Source organism: Oncorhynchus mykiss, chromosome 20, assembly GCF_057628025.1.
Source record: "Oncorhynchus mykiss isolate SJ-2025 chromosome 20, ASM5762802v1, whole genome shotgun sequence".
Classification (NCBI taxonomy): domain Eukaryota; kingdom Metazoa; phylum Chordata; class Actinopteri; order Salmoniformes; family Salmonidae; genus Oncorhynchus; species Oncorhynchus mykiss.
This window is the reverse complement of record NC_143041.1, coordinates 38,520,674-38,543,364: the sequence shown is the minus strand read 5'-3', so window position 1 is coordinate 38,543,364 and position 22,691 is coordinate 38,520,674. Positions and strand designations below refer to the sequence as shown.

The 22,691-nt window shown below is 42.5% G+C and overlaps 1 protein-coding gene across 12 annotated transcripts in view; it reads right to left on the bottom strand.

Annotated features, from left to right (window-relative positions):
- dst (dystonin) overlaps positions 1-22,691 on the bottom strand; it is a 197,924-nt gene that overhangs the window by 8,820 nt on the left and 166,413 nt on the right. For all 12 annotated transcript variants that reach the window (XM_090213021.1, XM_090213020.1, XM_090213022.1 and 9 more), the window contains 26 exons: positions 22,335-22,454; positions 22,013-22,120; positions 21,546-21,764; positions 21,112-21,315; positions 20,098-20,329; positions 19,489-19,715; positions 18,884-19,006; positions 18,527-18,628; positions 17,528-17,629; positions 16,710-16,883; positions 16,116-16,271; positions 15,171-15,368; positions 14,084-14,212; positions 13,286-13,456; positions 11,969-12,124; positions 11,381-11,587; positions 10,697-10,816; positions 9,488-9,657; positions 9,066-9,225; positions 6,000-6,194; positions 5,592-5,720; positions 4,788-4,931; positions 3,148-3,336; positions 2,709-2,844; positions 2,327-2,487; positions 1,798-1,960 (listed from right to left, as the gene is read on the bottom strand). In XM_090213021.1, the coding sequence (XP_090069147.1) occupies positions 1,798-1,960; positions 2,327-2,487; positions 2,709-2,844; positions 3,148-3,336; positions 4,788-4,931; positions 5,592-5,720; positions 6,000-6,194; positions 9,066-9,225; positions 9,488-9,657; positions 10,697-10,816; positions 11,381-11,587; positions 11,969-12,124; positions 13,286-13,456; positions 14,084-14,212; positions 15,171-15,368; positions 16,116-16,271; positions 16,710-16,883; positions 17,528-17,629; positions 18,527-18,628; positions 18,884-19,006; positions 19,489-19,715; positions 20,098-20,329; positions 21,112-21,315; positions 21,546-21,764; positions 22,013-22,120; positions 22,335-22,454 (4,195 nt within the window). The remainder of the gene's footprint in view (positions 1-1,797; positions 1,961-2,326; positions 2,488-2,708; positions 2,845-3,147; positions 3,337-4,787; positions 4,932-5,591; positions 5,721-5,999; positions 6,195-9,065; positions 9,226-9,487; positions 9,658-10,696; positions 10,817-11,380; positions 11,588-11,968; positions 12,125-13,285; positions 13,457-14,083; positions 14,213-15,170; positions 15,369-16,115; positions 16,272-16,709; positions 16,884-17,527; positions 17,630-18,526; positions 18,629-18,883; positions 19,007-19,488; positions 19,716-20,097; positions 20,330-21,111; positions 21,316-21,545; positions 21,765-22,012; positions 22,121-22,334; positions 22,455-22,691) is intronic.

The following is a 22,691-nucleotide window of genomic DNA, read 5'->3' as shown; positions in this document are numbered from 1 at the left end:
AATATAGGCCCTGAACTGTACTGTGCTGGCTCTGATATTTTCTTATCACATTGTTCTTAATAGCATACAGTACCATCAGAACGTATTCATACCCCTTGACTTATTCCACAGCCTGAATATAGAAACCAGAATAAATAGCTTTTTTCTCTCACCCATCTACACACAATACAAGTTTATGCAAGGGTGCAATGCATTATGGTCATAACCACATTTTCTGCACTACACTACAATATGTAGAATATTGGCCATTGGAAACTGCAACTCCCTACTACACAGCGCAGTTCAGGCTTGATCTGATTTATCACTACAGAAACTGCAATTTGAGCACCCCCCCAAAAAAAACTGAACTAAATGGAATTCAAATAATTGAACCGACGTCAGTCAATTAGTTGTTTTAAAACTAGAACAATTATAGAAATTCCGGTAAATCGCTCATCACTAGTTAGTATTGTGGATTATCTATAATATTGTTCATCCATCCTCAGTTTTCTCCTATCACAGCAATTATGCAACTGTTTAACTATTTTAAATTCATCATTGGCCTCATGGTGAAATCCCTGAGCGGTTTCCTTCCTCTTCTGCAACTGAGATAGGAAGGACGCCTGTGTCTTTGTAATGACTGGGTGTATTGATACACCATCCAAAGGGCAATTAATAAATTCACCATGCTCAAAGAGATAGATTTGTTATTTTTTACCCATCTTCCAATAGGTGCCCTTCTTTGCAAGGCATTGGAAAACCTCCCTGGTCTTTGTGGTTGAATCTGTGTTTGAAATGCACTGCTCAACTGAGGGATGTTACAGATAATTGTATGTGTGGAGTACAGAGATGAGGTAGTCATTCAAAAATCATGTTAAACACTATTACTGTACACAGAGTGAGTCCACTCAACTTATTATGTGACTAGTTAAGCACATTTTTACTCCTGATCTTATTTAGGCTTGCCATAACAAAGGGGTTGAATACTTATCAACTCATTTCAGCTTAAAATGTTTAATTTATTTGTAAAAATGTCTAAAAACACAATTCCACTGTGACATTATGGGGTATTTGTGTGTAGGCCTGCAACACAAAATCTAAATTGTATAAATGTTTAATTCAGGCAGAAACTGAATCTTTGAAAAAGTCAAAGGGTGTGAATACTTTCTGAAGGCACGGTAGTTACAACATCTATGGTTAAAGTGTAAACAGGCCAGCCCAGTACGGCTCAGCTTGGCATGGCTCTGTAATGGGAAGCGTACATAGATATAGGATCTTAATTTAACCCCCGTTGTTGCAGGAAACCTCTTGCACAGCGGGAAATGCAAACAGAGTGTAATCAAGGTTTTAAAAAGGCTTTTAGGTAATGACATCACAATGTATTCGAAACGTGTGTCTATCTTTATTGGATGTTCATGTTTCCCCCACAGCTCCCTCTGCTGGGATCTCTTGATTGGGCCAATACTGACTGGGAATTTATAATTATGCCCGCCTGTGAGGTCTTTATGTTCTGACGTTGATTGCCATTGCCTTGCTCGCTGAAGAAGGCGCTCATACCCCAAAAGTTTGTGCGGCAAAAAAAATATGTCAATTTAAGTTTATTTACCGGAGTGCTGTTCTATTTCTGTTCTTTGCATTAATTATAATCAACACAATAATTCAAATTTCCTGATGCTGCAGGATTATTTATCTGCTGTGAGAAACGGGTCAAATTAAGATCCTACACCTGTAAGTCAATAGAATTGACTCTATACACTACTGATCCTACTATCCTGGTAATGTGAAGAGGTTATAGGTCTTAACAGAACTATGACTTACTGGAGGAGAGGATGCCTTCTATGAATTCCTGTCTGGTGACCTTTCCATCCTGGTCCTTGTCAATGCGTCTGAAGAAGTCCATGACACGCGACTTCTTATGGTTCATCCATCGCATGTAGCGCTTTCGCCACACATCAAAGTCGAAGTTGGCAAATTCCTTCAGCTGAAAGAAAATCAAGCACTATACATTATACACCATGATATACATTGTATTGAGCATAGTGATGGTACGGACATTAACAAGCTAGCTATTGGCGTAATACTTTGGTTATGGCCTGCCATATTATTTTCAACATCTCTAAAATGTCATTCCTGAATGTCTCCATGAAGCAAATAAAGTCATTAACTTGATTGTTTTTGCGTTTATTTATTCTTGCTCACAGATAAAACTGAAGAAATGCAGAATTTACATTACTAATAATTGCAAAACACTCTTTTAAAATACATAACACTTTATACATGACATGAATAGAATATTGAAACATTCCAGGACATTTTTCATAAGCTAACAGAGGTTTAAATTATGTACCTCCTCAAGTCTGTCCATGGCATCGTTGAGTTTCCTCCTCCTGTCCAGGGCCAGTAGCCACACCTGCTGCCACTTGCTGACCAACAGGTTGACCCTGGGGTTCTTGGTCTCTATGGGAGGCTGTGAAGATGGGTACATGGCTTGTGTGGGAGAACGCTTTCCTGTAGGTGAAAAACAACCTGTTTAGTGATACTGCATTCCATTGTATAACTTTGGTTCCATACCAAAAATAACAGGAATGATATAATTTGGGGGACATAACACACAGAGAGAATAGGAGGTAATGTATGAGGATGATGTGTTAGGGTGAAGGCAGTGCCTCAGAGCTGGGCCAGATGGCTGAGTTCAGGGCCTTTAAGGGGGTCCTGGTAGGGGTACATACTTCCACCTCTTCCTTTCTCCAGGACAGGGATATGGGACTGGTTGGCAGGCTCGCTCCCGACCACAGCCTTTCTCTTGTGTGTCTTCGTGACCTTGTCAACATCTGGTTGCTTCCGGGTCATTTCCTCCATGAATGTCTGCATTGCCACCCAGAAAATTTTTTTTTTTCAGTGTGTACTGTATACTGTACTCACTTCAAAGGTAATGTACTGCATGCAGAGTACACATACAGTAACTCATGTTATTAGACAGAGTGAGCTACTCTACCTACAATAGCATCTTGTATTAACATTTCTAGTACTACTAGCCATGTAGTGAACAGCATTGATATTGCATGCAGTGGAGAATGTTTGGTCAACCAAGCACCAAGTAATACACCAAACCCTTAACATCCGTTAATAAAGAAGGATGACACTGTCAAGCTCCTGGTCATACGCTACCTGGTGTTCAGCGATGAGGGCTTTGACCTCGTCTATCTCTTGAGGGATGACCTCCTTGTCCTTGTCATTGAGTGTGGTCTCAGCCCACTGCAGCCAGCCCAAAAGACCCTCCAGCAGCTCCTTAGTGGCCAGCAGATCACCGAGGGCCATGGCCAGGCGCTGCTGGTGCTGTCGCGCCCACGCCTGGACCTAACATGGCGAAACATGAATAATACATTTAATAGGCCTACATCTGGTCATTTAGCAGATGCTTTTATCCAAAGCGATTCACAGTTGAAAGTGATACATGTTCAGTAATATGTGGTCCATGCTGATTCAAGACCACAACTCCAGTGTTGCCAGCACCATGCTCAAACCCACTGAGACATTGGAACAACCTAGTGCTAACCCCTATGTGGTTTGTCCACATAGGGGAACCCTTTTTAGTGCCCTTTGCAGAGGGTTCTACCTAGCACCCCCTATGTAGGGTTCTTAACAGAACCCCCTGTAAAATAGTTCTACATAGAACACTCTATGAAGGGTACTGCCTAGAACCCTCTATGAAGGGTTCTATCAAGAACCCTGTTCTTCCTATAACCCTCTATGAAGGATTCTACCTGGCTTGCAAAGTGATGCAAAATTCCTACTGCCAGAGTGAGGATATCCAGAATGACTGCCAGGATAGGGAATATTCATTAATGGAACTATCTAAAATATCTAAACTAGGACAACAATCTCAGTAATGGGTGCAAGAAGTATAACTACTAACAGATTGGATTAGTTTATGTATTTTTGTGTAACACAAGATTAATCAACCAATCAATGTATTTGCAAAAACACAGACATTGAAACAAACAATTCTGAAAATAATTCTACAATAGAGCATGCTGGGAAATATGATAATGATGGGTGTGGTTTTTAGTGTTTTACTCCAAACAGAGTGAAAATGAAAAATCAACACTAGGAAATACCAGATAGGGAAGGGAAAGGGGATATCTAGTCAGTTGCGAAACTGAATGCATTCAACCGAAATGTGTCTTCCACATTTAACCCAGTCCGATACAGTACATACATAAATATACCCATATAGAGTTTAAAACATTCTCACACGTATCTTTTGAAATTGATCAGTTTACTCAAATTCCTGATGTTAAAGTTTAAACACTGAGGTAACCATTAATGCTCAGACACAATGTAAAAGAAAGAGACAAATATACAATAGAAAAGCTTATTCAGACTCAGAAGGGTACTATGTAGAACCCTTCCTACCTTCCAAAGAATCCTTCTTGCCTTCCAAACAATCATCTAAGAACCATTTCTTTCAAAAACGGTTCTTCTGGTGAAAACGGTTCTTGGTAGAACCCAATCCCTCCGCAAAGGACCCTTTTGGAACCCTTTTTTCTAAGAGTGTATTATTTTGACCCCCCAACAACAAGATTTACATTCAAGGCTACATTCCACTTTGTCTATGGTTAGTTACAGCCAAGAGACAAAGTAATGTATCGGTATGATTGAGAAACGTGATGAAACATTCTGCCAAGCATTGAGGTTATGCAAGTGATATGTAAGGAGTTGGCAGACTGCTTTGCCATGATATAGGCCTATGATCTGTCACCCTCCAGTATGACGCACAGCAGACTGGCATGTAAGTGTTCACTGACCTCCTCGAACCGGGCTTTAATGATGGTGTTCCAGTGTTTGATGGTGGTGATAGAGTCTGGGTGGCAGATGGTCAAGATAGCCTCCCCCATACTGGTGGCTTTGTTCAGGCCCACTCTCTTCTCCTCCTGTTTCTTCATGAACTCCTGAAAGAGAACCGTTGGTTTCCATTAGCAATCGGCAATGTTTGCGGCAAAACGTAGCAGCCAACAAGTAATTTCTCTGTTCCTCTGTCAATACCTGATCAAGTGGAGATGAAGAAAGTCATGCTATGTGAAGTCAGGGGAGACTATTTTAGATCCAGTGAGATCATGCTTGAGAAAAACTCAATATTGTGAAGTAGTTGGCACGGACTAGCAAACCACGATCTAAAATCCATTTATGGCATTTCTACTTTTACTGGCGAGCTTGACAGACGTGTGGAGACAGTCAAAGTGAAGTGTGTTTTAAACATCAACAATACATTATGAGAAAGCCTCATCAGAAAAGAATGATGAAACATACCCACAGTCTCTGCAAATAGCAGCCTTAACTGCCATATGGTTGAGCTAGGTACTAGTTTGCTTTACAATTAAAATGTTTCCATGCAAGCCCCACCCCTACAGTATATACAAACCTTTAAACAGCCCAAAACAACTTCACCTATGACCAGATATTGCATTTCACATTTGGTGTAATTTTATTTTCTTATTCTATATTATGGTTTTAGCTTTAGAGAACTTTGTGCCCTGCCTGGAAAATAATCTGCAGGGGAAAGACTGTGTTGTTCTATAGGATGACAATGTTCCAGGCTAAAGGTCACTTGCCTTGTGCTGCTCGATAAGAGCCCCGAGGGCCTCCTCGTCGTCGGGCAGGGTGCCATGGAAACGCAGGCTCTGCTCGGCCTCGGCCAGCCACTCCAGCAGCATATGGACTGTAGAGTGGAACTCCTCAGCCTGCAGCAAGGGGCAAGAGAGGTTCATAAACACACAAGTCCCGCAAAGCATTCCTCTAAGCATTCAGCCAGGTCCTAAAGGCGGTGTCGTCTTTTTTGCAGACACACTACACTCCTCAAACGATTGCTATGATCATATGAATGATGTTTCTGAGACGTTTTAACAGATTTTCGGGCTTTGTGAGATCTGATCATCTGTGAAACTGCATAAAAATATGTCTTGGAACACCACCATTTTGAATGAGTGATGAAGAGAGGTTTGGCATAGTAAGAGTCCTACCTGACTCAGTGCCTGTTCCAGCCGGGTCTGTTTAGATACTGAGCGAGCGCAAACTGTCTCCCAGCGAGCGCTCAGCTCCTGCATCTGAGCTTTGACCCAGGAGGAGTCTTCATGGCTGCTCTCAATCAGGTCCTTAGCCGAACGCTTCAGGGCAGCAACGCTCCCCGTCCGCTTACCCAACTCCTTCTGGAACACCTGGAAGACACAGCAAAGAGAGAACTAGTGAGACATTACACACAGACATAAACAACACTACACCAAACATATACTACACTACACCAGACATAAACTACACTACACCAGACATATACTACACTACACCAGACGTATACTACACTACACCAGACGTATACTACACAACACTACACCAGACATATACTACACGACACTACACCAGACATATACAACACTACACCAGACATATACAACACTGCACTACACCAGACATATACAACACTACACAAAAAATACACTACACCAGCCATACACTACACCAGACATACACTACACTAAACCAGATATACAGTATACTACACTACACCAGACATATACTACACTAGACCAGACATATACCACACTACACCAGACATACACTACACCAGACATATACTATACTGCACTACACCAGCCTTATACTATACTACACTACATCAGACAAATACCACACTACACCAGACATATACCACATTACACTACACCAGACATATACTACACTATACTACACAAGACATATACTACACTACACCAGACAGATACTATACTGCACTACACCAGCCTTATACTATACTACACTACACCAGCCTTATACTATACTGCACTACACCAGCCTTATACTATACTACACTACACCAGCCTTATACTATACTACACCACATCAGACATATACTACACTACACTGCACCAGCCTTACACTATACTACACTACACCAGCCTTACACTATACTACACTACACCAGCCTTACACTATACTACACTACACCAGCCTTACACTATACTACACTACACCAGCCTTACACTATACTACACTACACCAGCCTTATACTATACTACACTACACCAGCCTTATACTATACTACACTACACCAGCCTTACACTATACTACACTACACCAGCCTTATACTATACTACACTACACCAGCCTTACACTATACTACACTACACCAGCCTTATACTATACTACACTACACCAACCTTATACTATACTACACTACACCAGCCTTATACTATACTACACTACACCAGCCTTACACTATACTACACTACACCAGCCTTATACTATACTACACTAAACCAGCCTTATACTATACTGCACTACACCAGCCTTATACTATACTACACTACACCAGCCTTACACTATACTACACTACACCAGCCTTATACTATACTACACCACATCAGACATATACTATACTACACTACACCAACCTTATACTATACTACACTACACCAGCCTTATACTATACTACACCACATCAGACATATACTATACTACACTACACCAACCTTACACTATACTACACTACACCAGCCTTATACTATACTACACTACACCAGCCTTACACTATACTACACTACACCAGCCTTATACTATACTACACCACATCAGACATATACTATACTACACTACACCAACCTTACACTATACTACACTACACCAGCCTTATACTATACTACACTACACCAACCTTATACTATACTACACTACACCAGCCTTATACTATACTACACCACATCAGACATATACTACACTACACTGCACCAGACATATACTACACTACACCACACTAGACATATACTACACTATACACACACAGACATGCATATACAAGACTACACACAGAAGCAGAGACACGTGTAAACAGACACACAGACACAGACACATCAACACACCCACCCTCACACCCAATAACCTCAAACTCCATCAATCCATATGCTGCTCTTTGCAGAGTCCCACATCGCAAGTCATTATAACTATGATATCCCTCGTACAGAAATAAAGAAAGTCACACACTAATTATGCTCCCAAACATTTAATGGGCCTAGCAACCAATGTTTCGGCACTTGCAGATTGACCCATTAAATGTTTGGAAGCATAATTACAGTGTGTGACTTTCTTTCTTGCTTTTTATAGTTTATTCTCTGTTAGTCAGCACCTCTACGAAACATTTTGGGGTGTGCGTCAGCTTATGTCTTCTACTAGAATATCCCTAGTAGCCATGATAAATTAGACCCGGTTATAAACAGTCATCTAGCTCCATGACCCTCAGAGCTAAGCTGTGGTCCAAAACAAATTAGGCCAAATCAACACTGATTATGAAAAATAGGGATACAATTTTTTTGTTGTTAATTTTTTAAATTGAACCTTTATTTAACTAGGCAAGTCAGTTAAGAATAAATTATTTTGGCCCGACGATGCTGGGCCAATTGTGCGCTGCCCTTTGGGACTCACAATCATGGCCGGATGTGATGCAGCCTGGAATAATACAGTTCAACAGGGTTGAAACCGATCCAGCTACACACTAACATTGTGCCAAAAACACTTCCAATTGGAGCAGTTGACTTCTGCACCCTCATGAAGTCATCTGGATGCCTTTGAAGGCCATATGGAGGGTGACTGAACTGAAGGTCTGACTGTTGATCTACCTCAGTGTAGTGACTCAGATATCCTGCCAGGCACTCTTTATTTCACTATACCTCAGCAATCTTGCTTCTCTGCTAATTCAAACAGCGTTTTGCCACATAACACAATTTCTATTTCCGACAAACGGCTATGGGGGGGAGGGGGGGGGTTATTAATTACCGGAAGGAATGAGAAAAATAAATACGCTGAACAATGAGAACAGCAAAACCACAGGCAGTACAGTATCACAGGGTGCACTGTTTCAGCTTTAGAATCAAGTTAGATGAATGTGCTTAGGCCCAGAGTTTGAACAGATCTATTCTGCAAGTGGCACCTACTGCCATTGTGCCCTTGAACAAAGCACTTAACCCCACCAAACTGCTCCAAGGGTACTGCTCTGCGGCTGGACAATGAAGATCTATTGTACAAATGTTTCCTTTATTTACCTTGTGACTGTCGATGAGATTGAGCACAAGGTCTATATCTCCATGTACTGGCTGGTCCTCGGCCAGCTGAGGCTCCACTCTGTACAGCCAGTCAATCAGGGCCTGCAGGGCATCAGTAAACTGACCAGAGAACAGCAACGCCTCTTCCAGTTTGTTCTGCCTGAAAGATAATTATTAGTGAAAATACATAATGACCACTGACAGCAGAACATATCACGAAACTATCACTGTTTTCTATTATTTATGTAATATCATCACACTTTGACAGCAGAATTATAGTTTAATCAGAGTCAATGAAAAGTATTCACGAAGCCGACAGTTTCAGTATCCATCACCATCACCATTAGATGACAGTAAAATATATAATTAATATGCATATTGTGTGTCCATTACACAGCAATGTGCCGGTCCTGTCCCCTTACCTCTCGACTGACTTGCCACAGACAGTGTCCCACTTGTCCCTCAGTTCACTCAGCATGTCGTCCAGCTTCTGGTTGTCATCCTGCAGTGACGTCTTATCCTTCAGGGCACGTCCAGTACGACTGGTGGTGTCATACACTGAGTGCTTGCTCCCCAGCACCTTCTGGAACTCCTGCATGAACCCAAGTTGGAGAGACATGGTCATTATTTAAGCTAGTTCAAGCTGTCCAAGTCAGTCTGTGGCTGGTTTTTAGCCTCGTTTTCAGGCCGTTCAAGGTTTATACGGTGTGTCTGGCAAAGAGAAACAAGTAGATTTTAGACTAGACAGCTGAACAGCCAACAGTGAAATGTCCATAATTGAACAGTAGCCTAAGCAATTTGACCATGGTCTCACTTTCTGTCTTGTTACGTAATTGACAAATCGTCAACAGCACAACGGAGAAACTACAGCTGAGTAAATCCAGAGGCTCTACGTATGGTTTATCTGTAGATTCCTTCAAAAAGGTCCTGTCTAGAAGCTAAAAGGGTTTCTTCGGCTGTCCCCATACGAGAACCCTATTTGGTTCCAGGTAGAACCCTTTTGTTTCCAGGTGGAACCCAACAGAGTTCTACCTGGAAACAAATAGGGTTCTACCTGGAACCAAAAAGGGTTCTCGTATGGGGACAGCTGAGGAAACCTTTTGGAACACTTCTTTCTAAGAGTGTACCGTCTACATTCTGTCATGGATTCTAATTTGTGACCTAGTTGTTAATAAAGGACATGTAGTGGCTGAAAAAGAAGGGGTCAGATTTCCAGCATCTTTCATCCACACGGATTAAAAGTTTCTGAAATCAGGGCATCCCTAATACATTCTGTACATCCAGGGATTATTGTAGGATTAGCAAACAATCCTCACACACAACAGTGCAAGGACAACAACTGGATAGCTTAGTCTCTGACACTAAAGGCACTAATGTGTACTGTATACTATAATGTATAAATCCCAAACTGAAGTCTCACTAGAAAAAGCCCCCCAAAAAGCTGTGGTTTTAAAGAACAGCTTTGATAAATGACTACAGTCCTGCTGGAGATCTTTTGCTTTGCTAAACGATCTCCTTCATAAACGCCTCACTATAGGAGGGGTCTCGCCAACTCTTTCATTGTCACCCTTCGTCTTGTTCTCCTCCAAGGATGAGAAAAGGATTCGACGAGGTTCAGTTAGTTCGGTCACCTTGTGCTGGGCCAGCTGCGTCTTGATCTTGTCAGGATCGTTGGCGATTTCCAGCTCAGAGTCCAAAGCCTTCTCCGAATCGTCCAACCATTCTGTCAGCTTGTTCCAGGTTTCGTGGAACTAGGGGGAGAGATGTAGGAAATTAGGTTTGAGTAAACCACACACCGTGATGTATGATTTCCTTTGAATTATTCTTCTACATTCTCAGTTCAGCGCCAAGAAAAGTGAAGGGTGCGTACTAATGAAAGGGCTCTGAGGCCTTTGGAATCAACATGTAAGACAAACCTCACTGTAATACCTAACCACAGCTTTCCAACGATAATAACTAGCATAGAGTAGTTGTAACACATTGTCCAGGCAACTTTTGTCTGCAAAGCCTTAATGTATTGTACTGTATTTGACCTCACACTTCGTTAGTGACCTCACTTCTCTGTTTTTCTATTGATGCCTATTGCCCAATTACGTGGAAGGATGGTGACTCCTACTACAGTCCACCTGTGTAACTCCCTCTTTCTCACCCCCTCTCTTTTTCTCCTTCAACTATGAATCTCTCTCTCTCCTACTTTTTTCAACCTACATCAATTTCCTATCATACTTCAATGTGGCTAGACCGCTGACTCCTAGCACACCAGTTTAGGTCATTTACTGTGTGATCCTGTACCAACTGTTCCCAGTGTGTCGTACCTGTTTGGCCCTCTTCCTGGTGTCGTCCAGCAGACGGCCCCTCTCCACAGACCTCTGCACCACCTTCTCCCAGCGGCCCTGTACACTTATCAGCAGGTTCTTGATCAGTACCACGTCCTGCTTCTGGCTGAAGTACTTCAGGTGTGTCCCAGTCTTATCCAGCTCAATGATCTGCTGCCTGTGGGAGTTGACCTCTGTCACAAAGACCTGCCAACACACACATCAGAGGATCATGATAGATATTACAATAGTGTTACACAGTGGAATTGGTATTTTTGGGGTACAGTTTAAGGCACTAGTTTAGAATGTCCAATGGCAAGCAGAATGTTCACGTGACTAATAAGCAGAGTTCTGGATGAGAGTCAAATGCATTGTTGAGCCGTGGTTGGCTTGCTTGCACTGCAAGCTGTTTCGGCTATGGAACCTAAGCCCATCAATTGTTCTTGCTTCTGACATCATTAATACTAAGTAAGTCAGGATAGGAGGCCGTTTAGGTTCATTATTAGACAGTTGACTAATACTGAAATGCCGAATCATCAGAAACCTATCAAAAATGTAAATGTATGTGTCATGTTAACTGTCACATACCTTGTGCTCATCTATCTGAAACAGGATGGTTTCCAGGATGACGGAGGCGGGAGAGGACATTGTGAGAGTCTGTTCAGCTTGGGTCAACCAGCTGATGAAGTCCTGCAGAGAGTTATGGAACTCTGTGGCCAGAGCCAAAGCCTCTTCCAGTTTCACCTGAAGCACAGAGACAACAGAGACACTTGAGAAACATTGCACTCTTCCTACTGACACACATATTCACACACGTGCACACCCACAAACGGATAGACCTACAAACACACACACACACACACATGCTTACCCACGCACACATACACATGCACCAAACAAACATGCAGGCTGTTTGGTTGCCACAACACTAGATAATGACTGTAATTGATCCAAACATGACCTCTGTTTAGACAGAGGAAGTCAGCATCTCTGGAACACTTCAAGGGTGAAGGGAAGAGGATGAGCTATCAAAACAATGCATCCTCTACAGTTATAAAAATAGCATCAATTAGCCTTTTGATTGTTAGTCCAAGAGCAGGGATCCTTTTTGCTTACAGTCAGGCAAGCTAAAGTGAGTAGCCAATGCTGTATCCTCATCACAATAAACAATGGGGTAATAACATTACAGCCATCCCAAGCCTAATGGCAAGAAGTACTGTCTCTGGTATACAGTGTCGTCCCTCTCTCAAGTTGTGCAGTATTCATGACATACAGCACAGTACACCATAGTTGATTAAGGGACTTGACTGAGTTAGGAACAAAACCACATCCAACCCCAGCATTTCCTTTACATCTATTTCAACATATCAGCTGTTGGTTAGAGTGTCTCTGAAGACAAGAGGACTTTGTTCCATGATGACTGATGGCTGATGACTCAGGCAATAACCAGTAGAGAGAGACCTGTGGCCACATCTTACATGCTTACGTGCTTACCAACCCTCTCTGCTGTTCACCATTCATAACTTGTGGATTAGAAACGTATAATGTCTAATACAGGGGGTGGGAGGGGATGAACCAGCGCTGAGAAGTACCGTCCCACTGGGGATATAATAAACCTCAACATTATGAATCATCAGACAAGTTCAGACCACTTTGTTGGGTGTGATCCATTCTAGACAGGTTTTCTCTAGATCATTTTTCAGGCGGAGCACAATGAACCCCAAATCATCCCAAACATCCAGGTCCTGTCAAATCAACATTTCCAATGTAATCCAATTGAAGCTGAATTATTTTATGCAGTCAGTGGGGGCAGAGCTAGGAATGGGGGCCCATTCTGGAAGAGAAACACTGATTCATCCCATCGTAGCCCAACAATGCTACTCCATGTCACTTTACATTCCCTACCTTTCTCTCAGCCACCTTGGCCTGCACAGACTCCCACTTGTCCTGTAGGTTACGGAGGTCCTGCTCTGTGTTGCTGTCCTGGCCGGAGGGGGTCATGGTGAGCAGCTGCTGACCTTTGTTCATCAGCTGCTGGTACAGCTCCTCCTTGGCCTCCATTGTGGAACATAACTCCTGCAGAAGACAAAAAAACATGAGGGGCTTAGAAAAGATGGCTGCAGTTATAATGTTAATATCCAATTATAGCACTGAAACTACTGTTTTACATTTGGAAATTCATGGAATTTGACAATAAGACCAGTATATTTTTTTACTGCCTCTTTATCAGTTTGTTTTGTGAGCACATAAAATCCAAATGAAGTCCAAACATGGTGAAAGAACGAGAGCAGTGAGGAGAAACAATAGGCAAGCTTTTCCACACGTAAATTAAAACCTTCAAATCTCAAGTAAGTGCTGAGTCTGATAATCTTATCATTTGGAAACAATCTCTGTTTTGGCTGCCATGATGTCCTGCTAAATGGAAGCCCCATAGGGAAGCATTCACCGTGACAGTGTCTGGGTTATCCTATCAAACAATTACAAAACAGTGGAACATTATCTGAGTACAGTCAGTGTTTAATGACTTAGTAACACTTTGGGTCTTTAATCACTCCTTTAATTATTATTTTAGTAGGACACATTATTGTTCTTTTAGCAACTTCATTTAGTATTCACAGTTCACAGTTCAGAACGACAAGGCCTGAGTTGGGCCCTTACAAGCCTGTCATCTGTATGAGGCCTTTTACATGGTTAAATACATACCAGATGGGCGTTAAGCTGCTCGCGGGCCGTGTCTGGTAAGCCTCCCACAGCCTTTGATGCTAACAGCTGACGCTCTGTGTCTTTCAGCCACTGCTGCATGTCTTCCATCTCGCCATGGAAACCTTGGGCCTGCAACACAATACAACCGGAGTCAGAACAACACACCTTATATTGTGGAATTCAAGGGTGGGAAAGGGGAATGTTTTGAGAAGTTAGGAATTCCTCAGACACATTAATGGCCATAAATGTTTTGGTGTGAGGTTATTTGACAGAACGAATGATGGTGTCTGTGAACAGTCTAATCAATAAACATATTTTATGTTTCATTTCCTGAATCAAGCATGGCTTTATGCTTCTAATTGTTTTGTTCAGTTTATTCCCCATATGAATCAGATAACAATGTCTATGCTCAATGTTACAATGTTGTCTACGCACATGTTTTACATATGCATTGTACTGGAAATCCACTTTTGTCCGTAAAATGCTTTTGACAGAGCTTTGTAGGTTTACTGGGTACCAAAGTAAAACATTCTTGGAAAATAGATTGATTTCAACCCTTTGGCAACCCACTCAAAAAATCAAGACTGCATGCAATTTTTTCATAGGGCTTACATTTCCGAAAGTTCATTTCATATTCTTAAAACATTCCTGATTTCTTGCCATAAAACCGTTCCAATACTAACAGTAGAAAAATACTTAACAACAACCCTTTTAAAATTCTTCAAATAAAAATACATTTCCACTAGTCATTGACATTCCATCCATCACTCCTTTCACACACTACATCAAAGCATTCCCCTAAATGTCAATGGTATGAACAGGAACACCAGTAGTTAGGAATGGGGGAGGCAGGAGGTGGGGGTTGAAGGTTTACATTATTTCTCCGTAACTTATCCTCCCACTCTTCTAAAACGTTCTTTATGAATTTTGAAAAACAACATTCTTACACTCCAGGAGGGAAGAATATCAATCATAGCTTCAATTTCAGATACGAGTCATCATGGTACCAGATTCCATACGGCGGCTTGGTAGGTGAAGAGGTGAGGCAGCTGACATCAGAGTAAGGGAGGTATAGCTAGACACAAACCTGAAGTAGAGCACTGTCCAGTTGCTGCCTCCTCTGCTCTGTCTTCTCCAGGATGTTCTTCCAGCGCTGGGTGAGGTTCTCCAGTTTGTTCTGCAGGCCGGCGGCTTCCTCCCCAGAGGTGGACTCCACCAGGTCAGTACCGGCCTTGTTGACCGCCTCCACCGTCGTCTTATGGGCCAATACATCATTCTGGAGGACCTGGAAACACCACAGTACAGGGATGGTTAAACACTAGGCTGATGGGATCAACTAAATAAACAAGATCAGATAGCACTAAACTGGACAAACACTTTTCCAAGAAGAGTGATAGGGTCTATACTCCACACTAAATATATTTGAGTGTCTATTTATTCTAATGGATAAAATATGGTTTAATCGACTAAACGCTTATGGAACATAAATTTAGAAATGGCAAGGAGAAGACTAGATTAATCTGCTACGTGGTGGTTTAAATCCCTGCATGGTGGTCCTCGACCAGACTGGTCCATGTATCACTGTCTGTGGATGATGGCTTAAAGCAGTGTTTCCCAAACTCGGTCCTGGCGCACCCTCCCCCCTGGGTGCATGTTTTGACGATGAGTTGATTATTTGAATCAACTGTGTAGTGCCAGGGCAAAAACCAAAACGCCATTAAGGTGTCAGATGGATTTTAAATTATAGGGGCTTTTAGAGACGGGAGTGAAATAGGTCAAATGCATTTGAAAGACTGCAGATTTGTCTGTGCTTATAATACATGTTGTACAATGTTGTGTATGCAGTCCGGGTAGAGTGGAACTTTGATGTTTGTTGTTGTTGTGGCTAAGCCAAACGGTTGTTGGGGTCAGAGGTCATGAAAAGGTTATACCAAGCTGCTCTTTTCTGCAGATTGAAGTTTGTTGCAGGAAAAAAGACGTGTCTCGGCTGAAATAACACTTTATAAGAACAAGAAGAAGAAATGGGTCTTACGTGGTGCTTGGCGAGTTTGATCTCAATGGCCTTGGGGTCTCCTACAGCCTTCCTCTGTTCGTTGAGCAGCTCTTCAGTGTTGCTCATCCAGGCCAGAAGCTCGTCCAGCGCATGCTGGAACTGCCCCAGAGCCAATAGAGCTCCTTCCAGTTTGTGCTACACAGAATCAGTACAAACACGTCAGAGTCAGGTCAAAGTCACTTGGTGAAAACACTCGCCATGTGAGCGTAATGAATCTATTTTTACGGGAATGAGAGGGGAAAGGCACTTTATCAATTAGAGAAAACACAACGCAGTTCACTATTCATGTAATATACACTGTATTCTTGTCACAAGGTTCTAATTATATGTAGTCTAAATATAAAGAGACAGTTCAGAGAGGCAATCTATTTTCTTCCACAACAAAAAAGAAACAGCTTTGAATTAAGTCTGTTAATTTCACCTCCCCCCCCCCCCCTCCTCTGGTATACCTCCAGCCCTTAGCCGCACGAAGTAGGGTTGCTGATGGTGCTTCAGCACCCCAGAAAAATCCTAATAAAAGATAAATAAAACAAATTAAAAGTAGTGCCTTGCTCCAGCCCCAGTCTGACCTACCTGTCTGTTGATGATCTTTTCATCCAGGTTGTCCCAGAGCATTTTGAGCTCGGTCATGGGCTCCTGGATGGCACAACGGTCGTACTCCTCCGTCACCTTCTTCAGCAGCAGGCCCGCCTGGTGGTTCAGTCGCTCCATCTCCATCTGCAGCTGATACGCCTCACCTTTGAACTCCTGAAACACCACACAAGGGATTGCCAAGGCAACACGTTAATATAACTACAAGGTTATGATGTGCAAGAAAATTCTCAGCAAAAAAATGGTGATCAAATTAAGATCCGACATCTGTACAGGTCAAAAGCTTTATTAAAATATCACTTAGCATGGGGATAGCAAACAGTGGGTAGACATGACTTTGTTCTATGGTGACACTTATTTTTGTTCAGCTCCTGTGCAAAGGTGGATGTGTCTAAAACCATCTTCATTAACTAATCCATTGGAGAGTCACAATAGCTTTTTCTTGTTGTAGATCAAAGGAGAGAAACAGATGTTAATGTTCTATGTAGTATGACACTGTTTCTACACCGTGCTTCAGTAAGAGCAGGGCACGAACTGAACATCCGTAAACACAGCTGCTGCTTGCTCTGTAATTTTGGTGGACATTAAATAAATCAACACATTCACTTGAGTGAGATCAACTGAAAGTGATTTATGATGTTTCAATCAGATACATTTTTTACATTTTATTTAACCTTTATTTAACTTAATAAATGTGGGAATCGATCAATAGTTTGGTCTAAGATTCCTCATAGCTAACGCTTTCTACATAATATGTGTCATTAATGATTATTATAATAAAAGGTGTAGAAACACAATACCTTGAGTTCTTCTATCTGTTGCTTGACAGTGTCCAGGTCTGTGCCCACAGGTGACATAGAACCCAGTTTGTGCTCCACAATGTCCACCCAGTCAAACATACCCTGTAGATAGAGGGAGTGGGTACCATTGTCAGTGGGAGAACACAATGCTAGCTTTCACATTCATAGCACTCAATCCATCAACTCTTCTTAAGTAAAAGCAACACTGTCAACGAAAAATAGATATTAGCACATGGTGAAAAATGACGGACCTCAACTGATTCACTCAAGTCTAGGAGAGGGTTGTTAATGTATAACCCAACAGTGTAAATCTAAGCCTTTTAAAACCACTGCATTACAATGGCCTCATACATCATTATAAACAATCCCAACCAATATAAACAAAACAACAACTTACAATCAATATAAGCAAACACATAAATGAATGTGATCAACATATAGGTAGACATGATGTCATTACAGTTTACACTCCTAACATTAAAAACAATGCCTGTTACATGACAATGTACTTTTATCTATTAGTGCCTGGTAAACTACTCAAACTCTGTCCCTTGATTAAATCTGAGAACTACAATGCTACGTGGCAAACACTGATTAGCATTAACACATTAACATTGCTTGATTAACGGGGCCATTGATAGGGCCATTGATCATAAGAATAACACAAAACCACAGACACCTCGATCAACAGGAATGAAGTTGTGAACATGTCCTGAGTAATGTGGGTGACTTTCTCTTTCTTATGAAAAAAAAACAGGGGAGGCAGAGTGAAACATATTAACGAACACTAACGAAACCACAGAAGTTCTGCATTACATGCTAACAACAAGTTGCTCAGTGTTAGCCTGTGTGTTCAGTGACAGCAGGGCCATGTTCAGTCGGTAAGGAATGGTTAGATAACATTTTATCTGATCTTGACCAATAAGAACAAAGCCCTACTGAACAGGCCCTGATGTATGACAAAGCACTGCAGTTAATCCATAATGAACAGTAATGTACCTGCAGGCCATCCTGGAACTGTACAGCAGCTTGCATGGCCTCGTCCAGTCTGTCCACTCTCTCCTTCCATGCCTTGTTCAGAGTCTCCCACGCCAAGTTCACCTGGTGGAGAAAACAACAGAGGTCAGGGAATAGGACCAAAACACAGCAGCTGGAAACGCACACCACTCTATAGAAAAATACAAATAAAGAAACCAGGATCAAATTATATATGAATTACCATCATTACATATATCCTTATGCAAGTCAATAAGATATCTATGAGTAAAGTATCTGCCATTTTAGGTTGTCTGTCTGGAGTACTTGAGTAAAGTCTTCTCTTCTTTTTAAAGGTGATGTTCTGATGTCATTGATTACCTCATCAATACTCTTCTTTGTGACTGGCTTATCTGGTTCACCACAAGCAGCCATAAGCTCCGCCCCCAGGTTCCGCACCACATCAAGCTCCTCCTGTAGGCCGTCAATCTCCTCCTTGAAGCTCTGGGAGAAAAGACAACTATCAGTCCCAAAGAAGTAACTAAACCTACAATCACGTCAAACTGCATAGAAATGACATTGCCCATGGTATCTTGTTTGAGCTGCTCTAATGGTTACATGTTACATGAATGTAAGAAGCTTAATTTAGCATAACAAGACAACAAAAAAACTGCACACTGCACTCTTAGAAATAAATATGCTATTTAGAACCAAGAAGGGTTCTGTGGCTGTCTCCATAGGATAACCCTTTTAAGAACCCCTTTTGGTTCCTGGTAGAACCCTTTAATTTAGAGTAGAAACTTTTTGGGTTCCATGCAGAACATTTTCCACAAGAAGGTTCTACATGGAACTCAAAATAGTTATACCTGGAACCAAAAAGGGTTCTCCTATGGGGACAACCACAAAACCCTTTGGGAACCCTTTTTTCTAAAAGTGTAATGCTCCTAATTCCACCTTATAGTGAACATGTTCTGATGCTCCTTCACCTCCAGATACTCCTGCTGCTGTTTCACCACAGAAGGGTCGACTCCAGGCTCCTCCAGCTCCCTCAGCAGGTCCTGGGTGTCCTTGATGGTAACGATGAGGGCACAGTGGTCACACCAGAACTTGTCTGCCAGGTCCATGACATCCAGCAGCTTGGCCTCCCTCTCCTCCATCAGGGCATGGATCTCATTCCAGGTGAACACCATCTGATCCAGCTTGTCTTGCACAGCTTGGAGACACGGAGAAGAAATAACAGTATTATTTATTTAGGCCTTCAATCCTCAACACCAACCATTCTGTAATATGGTGTGGTGTCTGGCAGCTTGAGGCTAGGTCTTTAGCTAACTCATATATTTGGCTGGAGAGAGAACTTCAGCTGATTTTCATTGGCAGCAAATGTAGCAGTCCAGCTATTGGCAGCTAATGTAGAAGTATAGCTAGCCATCCAAACCATACACATCAACTACAGCTGAAGAGGGAAAACAATTGGTTGATCTGTAGTAGTGTGAGGTTACAGTTATGCACTGTACAGTGTTTCCAAACATCTCCAAAACTAGCGGTGCTAACAAGCCTTCCCCCAATGATAGGTACAGGGAAACAGCAGCCAATACCTTTAGCAGATATGTCCTTGTCAGCTCCCGCTGAGCGAGCAATCATCTCTTCGCCGCGCTGCTTGAGCGTGTCGTAGGACGGCTGCAGTTTCTCCAGGTCCGCAGACACAACCTTGTTCTCTGTGATCTGCTCCCTGATCTTCTCCACCTCCACAGAAATGGAGGGAGGCTGACGCAGGCGCTCAGCGATCCGTTCCAGGGACTCTAGCATGGGCTCGATCTTGTCATGGAACTGGGAGGAGATTGACATGGTCAAACTGGCTGCCTGGATCTAAACAATCCACATCTAAGTATCAAATTGTATTTATCCAAAGTGCTTTATTTGGTGAAATACTAAGGGTTAAGAGATTAAGAGACTTAAAATCATTCAGCCACAAGAATGAGCATTCTACTACAGCAATGATGATTACATGCACCTGGAAGGACTACCCAAACAACTAACCATCCACCCACCCACATCTGTTTTCAAAGTGTGAACAATCAATCAACATAGGAAAACAGGACCATTGTCTACTCAAATATAGAGATGCAACCCTGTTGACCCCAACTGACAGGTGAAATCCATTCTGTCTGAACCAGACGTGCCCTGCCGCCACCCTCAGTATTTTTGTCCTGTTTTCAAAGGAAGGATATGAATAATGTTTCCTTTCCCTCTGAGGCCGCCAGACACATGATAAGGCCTTTTATCATGCCGTTTCAGCCTCAGAATTCTTTAGAGCTATGTCATTAATTTGGCACTTCATCAAACAATCCCATCCTAAACACTTTTCGAAAAACATCCTTTTATCTCCAATCAGTTGCAGTAAGTGAAATAACATAAGCCGTCATGAGACCAAAGTCAAACTCACATGCGTGTGCGTCCTTAACGTACACAATAAAAAGCTCTACAGGTCTATGATGTTGACGGCACGTCAAGGTCCCTCTTGCGAAATAAATTTTTTATTTTAACGGGATTTCTAGCTGTATAAACAAGGGATACATCAAATAAATAGTGAACGCGTGAGCGTGTGTTACCTGTGTGGATTTGGAGATGGCCTCATCCAGAGTGAAGGCCCTCTGTTTGACGTCAGCCTTGAGCTGGGCGTACAGCAGGTCTGTGGCTGTGTACTTCTCCCTGATAGCGACCCCCGCCACAGGACTCAGCTCCAGTAGCTGGGGACCTGTCTTGTTCATCTTGTCGATGTAGGGCTTGTGCTCAGCAATCAGCTCTCGCATTTGCTGTGGTGGATATATGACATTGTCAGTCAGAGAAACACCAAACCATTGAGAGAATTTCACCTACAGCTTTCTAACACTCAAATCATCCTTTGTCCATTTCCTTCATTGGTGTTACGATGACCTTAGTGCTATGAAGTTTTGTTGGACACTCTCCTCTGTTCCCACAAACAATAGTATGAAAATCCTGTGGCACAGATACATCAAGCTAATAGGCTTTAAGTTGGGCTCACCCTGAGCTCCTCCTGCTGCTGTCGGAGAGCTTCGTACTCGATGGACACCAATGGGAGCTGGCTGAAACTGGTGCGGGTCTCCTGGAGCCAGGGCCACAGCTCCTCGTAAGTCTCCCAGAACTGGCCAGCCAGAGACTGGGCTCGCTCCAGCTGCAGGCAGCGCTCCGAGTTCAGCTGACTGACAACAACATACTTCTCCAGGAGGGCCTGGATCTTGGCCTGAGAAAAATATAACGTAAAACAAGTTCATGTACTGTATGCTTCTTAAAAAAGAAAGCAAGGTAACTGCACACTCGGGCGCAACTTGATTTACTAGATAACTGACATTTCAACAGCAAGTTGCCATCCTCAGGGTCTCTGATAGAAATCTCTATCAAAGATCTGCTACATTCATGGACGCACAAGGGAGGTATTCTACCAACAACAGATGGAAGTTAGGACTTCATTCCATTCTAGGACTTTTTTACCTTCAAGGCTTGCTTTTCCTCCTTGTCCTTGCTGTTCATGATGGCCTCGCCTGTTTTCACAATTCCATCCACGGCATCCTTGTGTCTCATGATGTCCATAGAGAAGCCCTGGTCAATCAGAGGAGGATATTTGGGGTTGAATGTTAACTAACACACAGTGCGCACGCAGCTGCAGCACACATCACTGTTTACTGGACCTGTTTGTTTGCACAGCGGTGGTGGTGGCCAATGTCTCTACAGGCAGATATACAGTATAGATGCATGACAGACAGACTAACCTTCTGGGACTGGAGCTGGACAGTGGTTTGACAGACAGACTAACCTTCTGGGACTGGAGCTGGACAGTGGTCTGGTCCTGTTCCAGCCTGATCTCCCCCAATGACAACATCTTCCTCTCTGCTTCAGTAAGCCAGGCTAGCTCAGTGTCAGCTGCTTGTTCAAACTGCACAGAAAACATCCCAGTATTAAAGGCCTAAGTAAAGGTAGACTCAGCAATATGATGTCATTGTACACAGTGGGGAAACCTCCTGTACCCAATGTGAGTGTGCATCAAGGGGGTTCTGGGAGGAGCTTGTAATACTATTGTTGTTTATGCCTGCCTGTAAGCAGGAAGTCACCCGCTGATTATGGTAACAAAATATTGCTTCAAATATAATATGCATAAAAAGATGTAAAAGAA